The sequence below is a fragment of the Erithacus rubecula genome, assembly GCF_903797595.1.
Source record: "Erithacus rubecula genome assembly, chromosome: 19".
Classification (NCBI taxonomy): Eukaryota; Metazoa; Chordata; class Aves; order Passeriformes; family Muscicapidae; genus Erithacus; species Erithacus rubecula.
This window is the reverse complement of record NC_136671.1, coordinates 1,525,976-1,534,733: the sequence shown is the minus strand read 5'-3', so window position 1 is coordinate 1,534,733 and position 8,758 is coordinate 1,525,976. Positions and strand designations below refer to the sequence as shown.

The following is an 8,758-nucleotide window of genomic DNA, read 5'->3' as shown; positions in this document are numbered from 1 at the left end:
GCCCTCGCTCCTCCCCTTTTCCCGCCCCGATCGTGTCTGTGTCCCCCCCCCAATTCCTGCCATGCCCCCGTCCCCCCTGTGCCCGTGTTCCCCCCGTGCCCGTCCCCGCCCGCCGCCGCCGCCGCCCCCGTCCCGGCCCTTTCTGGGCCGCCTCCAACTTCCCGGCCGGGGCGCGGCGGCGGCGGCGGCGGCTCCGCGGGGCTGCGGCGGCCGAGCCTGGCTGGGAGCGCCCCGGGCCCCCCCGGCGCCCCCCGGGCCCTGCGCAGGCCGATGGCGGCGGGGGGCTCGGCCACGGGGCCCCCCCGGCGCTGGGAGCCGCGGCCCGGCCCGCAGCGGGGAGCGGGCCCGGCCCGGCCGTAGCGGAGCGCGGAGCGGCGGCGGTGAGTGCGGCGGGGAGGGCGGCGGGGGGTCCGGGCCCTGTGTCCCCTCCGTGTCCCCCCCGTGTGCCCCGGGCCCCGTGTCCCCCCCGTGTCCCCCGGCCCCGTGTCCCCTCCATGTCCCCGCAGGTGCGGAGCCCCTCCCGCCGCCCCCGGTGGATCGCCCACCGCCGAAAGGGACCCCCCCGCCCCGAGAGAGAGGCGCCCCAGAGATGGGCACCCACCCCCCAGGGAAAAGGGGACCCCCGATACGGACACCCCAATGCAGCGACACCCCCTCCGAGGGTAGGGACCCCCCAGCAGAGACAGCCCCCCCCCCGAGGGAAAGGGAACCTCCAAATAGTGACCCCCCCATCCCCGAGGGAAGGACACCACCGACAGGGTCCCCCCACTCCCGAGGGATGGGGACCACCCCCCAACAGAGACCCCCCCCCATCCCCGAGGGCAGCAGTTCCCCCCCCAAGGTGAGGGGACCCTCCCCAACAGGGACAGCCCCTCCGAGGGTGGGCGACAGACCAGGGGAAGGATCCCCTGTCACAGGTGTGGGCTGGGCTAGGGGGTGGCACTGGAGGTCACTGGGGGGGTGACCCCTCTGCTGAGACATCGCTTGCTCTTGTGCCCCTGCCCCATGGCTGAGTGTGGGGCAACAATCCCCCAATCCCCCACCCTGTGCAGCCCCCCAGGGTTGAACCCCAGGGTGAAGGGGTGGGCCCTTGGCACTGCCATCCCTCGGGGTGTCACCTGCTGCCAGCGTGGGGACACCAGGCTGGGGACACCCACCATGACTGGGCAGCTTGTAGGGTGGGGGTGGGGAGGGATGTCCCCGCTCTGCCACAGCCACACCGGGGGGTGGGCACAGGTGACAAGGGACTCATTGACCTAAGGGGGACGAAAGGGACACAGGATGAGGGGACATGGGGTGGGAGATGTGGAGAATGGGGACCCACATGGTGGAGGGACATGAAATGAGGGGGACGTGGGGCTGTGGGGGGTGGAGGGACGTGGAGTGTGGGGTCCTGGCAGGGACCAGGCAGGTCCCGGGAGGGGGGTGGTGGCAGTGGTGACTCTTCTTCCCATGGGTAATGTGTGGGGGAAACTGAGGCACAGAGGGGTCACCGAGGTTGGTGGTGGTTTGGGGGGACTTTGGGGGGGTTCCTGCCCATAACAGCCCACATCGTCTCCCCGCAGGAGGTTTGCCATGGCTGACCCCAGCCACATCCAGTCAGCCGCCTCCAAGAGCATCCGCCCCTTCCGCTCCAGCGAGGAGTACCTGGAGGCCATGAAGGAGGACCTGGCCGAGTGGTTCAACACCCTCTACGACCTGGACATCCAGGTGGACACCTTCCTGGAGAGCCTGGAGACAGGCTGTCACCTGTGCCGCCACGCCAACAACGTCACCCGCGCGGCGCTGGAGTTCCAGGAGCGGCAGCCCGAGGCGGCGGCGCGCGTGCGCCTGCCCCGCGCCGAGGTGCTGTTCCAGGCCAAGAACGTGGCGCCCGGCTCCTTCATCGCCCGCGACAACGTCTCCAACTTCATCCGCTGGTGCCGCCAGGACCTGGGCATCCAGGACGTGCTCATGTTCGAGACCAATGACTTGGTGCTGAAGAAGAACGAGAAGAACTTTGTCCTCTGCCTGCTGGAGGTGGCCAGGAGGGGCTCCAAGTTTGGCATGCTGGCACCCATGCTGATCCAGATGGAGGAGGAGATTGAGGAGGAGATGAGGGACCACATGGCGGACGGCACGCCGGGCACGGGCCGGGAGAGCCGGGAGCCGCGGGCGGGTGCCTACCCCAGCCGGGCCCGGGCCATGGCGCTCTGCGACCTCAAGAACCTGGACGAGCTGGTGAGACACGCGCTCCCCTGGGAGCCCTGTGCCTGGGTGAGGGCCCGGGCGCGCGGGAGCCTCGCTGGCCCGCGGGAGGTGCCGTCCGTCACCCGGCGGGAGCCTGGGGTCCACGGGAGCTCCTCTCGTGCACCCAGTGCTCACTCTGCGGTCACTAGGAGGTCCCACCTGGCTGTGGGAGAACCTCTCTGTCCATCCCGTATCCGTGGGGGGTCCCACCCATCTCTGTGGCCCCCGGGAGCTCCTGTCCGTGTGCCCCATGGGGTGCTCCGTGATCCCTGGGAGCTCCCACCTGTCCCCCCATGGGGGCATTCTGTGGTCTCTGGCAGGTCCCACCTGTCCCTGTGACCCTCGGCAAGTCCTTTCTGCCCTCCCAGGGGACGTCCCACGTCCCTTCTGCCCACCCCTGTGGTCCATAGGATGTGCTCCACCCACCCATCCCAGCTCTCCATGGCTACGGGAGCTCCTCTCCACCCACCCACCCACCCGGGCTCCCTCCTGACTCCAGTACGGGTTATTTTAGTGGCAGAGGGGACACGGGTGTCACCCGTGCCCTGCCACCTTCTCCCCGTGAGGGGGTGGCTCGCAGTGGTCCCCACCCCAGGACTTCTCCACCCCATGGACGGACACGGGGACATCCCGGCTGCTCACAGGCACAATTTGGGGTGTCAGAACTGGGGGAGGATGCAGGGACCCCCCCCGGGCCGGGAGCTCAGGCCGGATTAAAGCCGGGTGCGGGATCCGTCCCGCAGGCGAGGCAGCGGATTAATCTGGGACGGGGGGGACACGGGGGGGGACAGGGGGGCTCTGCCCTCCCCTGACTCCCTAAGCCTTTTTTTAATTGAAACCCCAATTCCTCATTAAGTCCCTCATTAAAGAGCATCCTGCCCCGCCCTCAGCCAGTGCCGCTGCCGGGGGGCCCCCCCCGTCCCTGCTGCACCCCAAGCCCCCCTGGCCGGGCGCTGCCAGCCCCAGCTGCATTTTTCCGGGCTGCGTAATTCCTCGCCATCGGCTTTTATGGGCAGCGCCGGAGGCGGGGAGGAGCCTGGCACAGCAGGATCCGGCCCCCCTCGTCCCCAGGTGCCCCTCTCGGGGTGGCAGCAGGGTCGCGACCCCCCCCTCACTGCAGCCCCCCACCCTCCCTCGCTCCCTCCGTGACTCAGTTTCCCCAGCCGTGTCACCCGGATGGGAACCGCAGCGCTCACATCCTTCCTTCCTCTCAGCCCTGTGATGGGCATGGCTGCAGGAAGACCCCCAAAAATTATTAGGAAGACCCCCCCCGGAATTATTAAGCCCCAAATCTCGGGGGGCGAGGCGGCGCTGTGTCCCCCCCAGCCCCGGGCCGGGCAGGATGCAGCCGCGTCCCCGCGTCCCCTCCCGTGGCTCCCGTTTAATCCCTGACGTCAGCCCGGGCCATAGAGCCGGCAGCTGGCGAGCAGCGGGACCGCGCCGCTGCCCGGCCACCCCGCAGCCCTGCGGGTCCCCCCAAATCCTCCCGCTCCGCTTCTCCCTGCAGATTTGGAGGGAGGCAAAAACCCCCCGGGATTTACCCCGTTCCTGCCCCGTGGTGGGGATTTGGGGGCGGATCCCCCGCCGTTCAGGATTAGTGGGGTGGGGGATGTTTTGTGCCGTGGGTGGACCCCAAATGAAAGAGTTGTGCGCGTTCTCAGCCTGCCGGGGGTCCGTGGGGGTCCCGCTGCACCCGAGCCCACCCAGCTGCTTCCCACGGAGGAAGGGAGCTGCCAGCATGGGGGGCACACAGAGCCCCTCCGTGTGTGCCAGAATCAGGAGCTGTCCCTGTAATGGGGATCCACGAACCCTACAGAGGGGTTCGTGCCCCACCGATCTTATAGCAGGGGTGTCTGTGCCCACCAGCCCTATAACGGGGTTTATGCTCACTGACCCTATAGGGGAGTTCCGTGCCCACCAGCTGTATAACTGGGGGTGTCTGCACCCCATCGGCCCTATAGCAGTGAGTCTGTACCTACCGATCCTATAACAGAACAGGGGGTCTGTGCCCCACCCACCCTATAGGGGGGGTTTCTATGCCCACCGTCCCTATAGTGGGGGATGCTGGCCCCATATGGGGGGTCTATGCCACACCGGCCCTATAGGGGGGTTGTGGACCCCACCGACCCTCCAGCAGGGCGTCCACGCCCCACTGACCCCTCCCCTCTGTGCCGGCAGGTGCGGGAGATCCTGGGCTGCTGCTCCTGCCCCTCGCAATTCCCCATGGTCAAGGTGTCGGAAGGGAAGTACAAAGTGGGTGACTCCAACACGCTCATCTTCGTCCGAGTAAGAGCCGCCCCCGCCCCCTCACCCCATTCATTGTCCCCCCGCTGCACCGGGACCCTCCTTGCCCCGCTCCCAGCAGGGTGGGTGGGGCGCAGAGCGGGATCTCCTGCCCCCGCCGGGGTTTTGGGGTTTGGGGCCGGCAGGTGACAGCGCTGCCCGCAGGTGCTGAGGAGCCACGTCATGGTGCGCGTGGGCGGCGGCTGGGACACACTGGAACATTACCTGGACAAGCACGACCCGTGTCGCTGTGCTGCCCTCTGTGAGTGTCTGCGGGACCCCCAGCGCAGCCCACCCCGCACGGCCCCGCCTGGGGCTCCTGTGGGGCTCCATTCCCTGGGTATCCATGGCTTCCATTCCCGGATTCTCCCTGGGGCTCCATTCTCTGGTTGTCTGTGGAGCTCCTTTCCCTGGTTCTCTGTGTTCCCTGATTTTCCATTGGACTCCCATTCCCTGGTTCTCCAGAGGGCTCTGTTCTGTAGGGTTCCATTCCCTGATTTTCTGTGGGGTTCTGCTTCCTGTTTCCCCATGGGCTCCATTCCGATTTTCTCTGTGGTTCTGCTCTCTGTTTTCCCAGAGGTTCAATTCCCTGATTTTCTGGGGGTTCTGTCCCATTTCCCCATGGGTTCCATTCTCTGATTTTCTCTGGGGTTCTGCTCCCTGTTTCCCCATGGGTTTCGTTCTCTGATTCTCCCTGGGGCCTCATTCCCTGGTTCCCCATGGGACTCCATCCCCTGCCTCTCTGTAGGGTTCCATTCCCTGTTTTTCCATGCATTCCATTCCTTGGTTTTCCAAGGGTTCCATTCCCTGGTTTTCTGTGAGGCTCCCTTCCCTGTGGGCACCGATCCGGCTGGGAGGGGGAACAGGGGACTGAGAAAAGTCGGGTTTCTCCCCAAATTCCCGAGGTCCGGGAATACCCCAGCCGGAAAATGGGGGTGCTGTGAGGGAGGGGGGGGATGAGCACTGAGCTCCCCTCTCTCCCCTCCAGCTCACCGCCTGCCCCAGCCCCGCACCCCGGGCATGTCCCCCCAAAAAGCAGCTCCCGGCACCTCCTCGTCCCGCGCCTCCAGCCCCAGCACCCCCCGGCGCCCCCGGCCCCCCCAGCCCCGGGGGGACCCCCCGAAACCCCTCAAGCAGGAGGGCTTCCCCCCCGAGGGGGTGCCGCCCCCCGCTCCGGCTCCGGCAGCCCCTCCAGGAGCCCCGCGGAGCCGCGGGGAGCGGGAGCGCTCAGGTACGGCCCCCCCCGGGGGGCTGGGGCACCCCAAAACTGCCCCGAGACCCCAGGGCAGGGGCTCAGCCCCTTGGAGGGGACGGGGGAATGGGGGGAGTTAGTGGGGAAAACACGGGGGGGCAGGAGGGGAGCAGTGAGGGAATGGGGGGCATTGGGGGCAGTGGGAGGTGCTGGGGTGGAATGGGGGTAACTGGGCTGAATTGGGGGGATACAATGGGGAACAGTGAGGAAATCGTGGGAGGCAGTGGGAGGTACTAGAGGGTGAAATGGGGGTGCACTGAGGGGTGCAGTGCAGGGCTCAGTGGGAGGCTGCAATGGGGAAATGATTGGGGGAAAATGGGACAGTGAGCAGTACTGAGGGGTCAATGGAGGGAGGCAGTGAGAGGGCAGGGGGGCCAAATTTGGGGTGAAATGGTGAATGGGAAAGAATGGGGGTGTAGGGAATAGTGGGGGGCAACAGGGGAAATGGGGTATGCAGTGGGGGGATGTGGGGTTTTGTGGGGTTCAATGGAGGGGGAAACGGGGGGCAGTGCGGGGGGGAAATGGGGTTTTGGGGCTGAAGTGGGGAGGAACGGGCAGTGAAGGGAGAGAATGGGGGGCAAGGAGAAGGAAAATGGGGTTCAATAGTGGGAATGTGGGTTCGGTGGGGGTGCAATGAGATGGAAATGGGGTTTAAGGAGGGGATGTGGGGTGCAGTGGGGGAGCAATGAGGAGAAACGGGGGTAAAGGGGGAAGAATGAACTGATGCAATGGGGAGAGAAACGGGGTGTAATGAAGGGAATGTGGGGGGCCATGGGGGAGAATGGGGAGGGTTGGTGAGGAGGGGTGGAACCCCAGTTCGGGGGCACTGAGGAGGTCCATGGAGAGGGGTGGAATGGGGGTACCAGCCGGGGGGTCCATGGGGGCTGTGCAATGGGGGGGTGTCCGTGGGGACACACCAGGCTCCTCACTCCCCCCCACCTCCCAGGCCGCGCGCCCCCGCGCGCTCCCGGCGCTGCTCGGGCGACAGCGACTCCTCCCCGGTGCCCTCGGCGCAGAGCGGCCCCCGCCGCCCCCTGGGACCCCGCCGGGACCCCGCGGAGCCGCCGGGGCCGGGGTCCCCCCGCGCCGGCCGCAGCCCCGCGCCGCTGCTGCTGATCCGCCGCCGGCCCGACGGGCAGCACTCTTGGGCCCGGGCAGAGTCCCCCAGTGCGGGGCCCGGCCCCGCGGGGACCCCCGGGACCCGGCGCGACCCCCGGCCCGGCCCCGGGGACCCCGAGGAGCTGGCGCGGCGGCTGCGGGCCCCGCGCTGGCTGGAGCCCGGGCAGGAGCAGCGGCTGTTCCAGCGGCTGGAGGAGGAGTTCCTGGCCAACACGCGGCTGCTGGAGCAGCTGGGGGACACGGAGAGCGCTCCCCCAGCGCCCCCCGCCACCGCTGACTCGGCCTATTGCTCCTCCTCATCCTCCTCCTCCTCGCTGAACGTGTTCGCCAAGCACGGGCTGCCCGCGGGGAACAGCGACGGGAACAACAACGGGAACAGTAACGGGAACAACAGCGGGAACAGTAACGGGAACAACGGCGGGTGCCCCTCGCTGCCCTCCCACCCCACCCTGGCCGATGCCCGGCGCCGCTCCACCTTCTCCAGCTCCTCCGACGAGAGCTGCTGCTTCCCGGCCTCGTGGGACAACCGGGAGGCGCCGGGGAACCCCGGCTCCGACACCGACTGGGCGGCGGGCGAGGACGAGCTGATGGAGACGGAGGAGAGCCCGCGGCTCCCGGCGCGGCCCTGGGCCAAGCCCCGGCTGGACACGCAGCCCCACCGGGCGCCCTCCCGCATCCCCACGCCCCGCGGGTACGGGCCGGGAGCCCAGCGAGCCCCGAACGGCGGCCCCAGGGCCTGGGGGGCTCCGCAGAGCATCCCCCCCTCCCTGCTGGAGCCGCCCTGGGCCCCGCGGGAGCGCCAGGGGCTGGAGGAGAACGCGTGGCCGTGACAGGTGACATGGTGACACGGCAGCGCCTGGGGACAGCCCCGAGGTGGCACCTGAGCGGAGACGCGCGGCCGGGAGGTGGCCACAGAGCTGGGGTGGCCAGGACTCATCATTGGTGACAGCTGGCATGGGGGGGCCCTGCGAGGAGACCCCAGCCCCTGCCAGGCCCAGAGGGTGCCCGGGGTGTTCCCAGGCCGTGGGGAGCAGCTGCAGGGGGTGGAGGGCAGGGCAGTGCTAGAGCACAGCTGGCACCTGAGAACCGGGCTGGAGAGCACCCAGATCTTGGTCTCTTCATCTCCTCATTCTTCTCCACTTGTTTTCCTCATCTTAATCTCTTGTCTCCTCTTCTTGCCATTCTTGCCATCCTCCTCCTCATCAGCTGCCTTCTTGTTTTCCCCTCTGCTTCTCTTGGCCTTCAAGTCCTTTTCCCTCATCATCTCTTCTTGACCTTCCCTCTTCTCGATCTCCTTTCCTCATGCAGTTTGTCACCCCAGCCCCTATTTCAGGGCAGAGGGGGGGGGTCACTCTTCCCTCTCCAGCCCCCAGCCAGCCCCAGCACTGCCCACAGCTCATGTTGATATCCCTGGGGTGGGACAGGGCTGTGCCCCCAGCCCAGGCCACTGTGGCCCCCACCCCTGCAGCCCTGCATGTTCTCTCCAGCCAGTAAAGACCAACGGAGCTGAGCCATGTCTGGTCATCTGTCCAGGGGGGTTCAGACCCCCAGGCCCAAAGGAGGGGTGGGAGCAGTGAAGAGCTGGGGTGAGGGCGAGTCCTAGTGTCCTTTACCCCAGTACAGCCACTGGGACCCCCCCAGAGGTGTCCCTGGAACCCGAAGTGCCCCATGGCCAGGGCCCTTCACCTCAGGGTGAAGGCCACACTCTGAGGGCTGGGCAGGTTGTGGGGCACCAGGAGGGTCCAGACCTGTTGCTGGTGACATCCTGCTGTGACTTTGGGGGTTCCAAAGTGGGGTGTGCATGGTGGTCCCTGGATACCTGCCCTGCCTGTCCTATGGGAGTGGTGCTGGTGGCCCATGGGGTGTCCCAGAGCA

The 8,758-nt window shown here is 67.6% G+C and overlaps 1 protein-coding gene across 1 annotated transcript; it reads left to right on the top strand.

The window, feature by feature from the left end:
• The first annotated feature begins 139 nt into the window (after window positions 1-139).
• GAS2L1 (growth arrest specific 2 like 1) lies at window positions 140-8,044 on the top strand. The gene is given in 7 exon segments (XM_079322806.1): window positions 140-380; window positions 1,566-2,220; window positions 4,408-4,515; window positions 4,678-4,774; window positions 5,501-5,653; window positions 5,656-5,743; window positions 6,711-8,044. Coding segments are annotated over 6 exon segments (2,094 nt in total). The 5' UTR covers window positions 140-380; window positions 1,566-1,575; the 3' UTR covers window positions 7,714-8,044.
• Window positions 8,045-8,758: the final 714 nt, after the last annotated feature.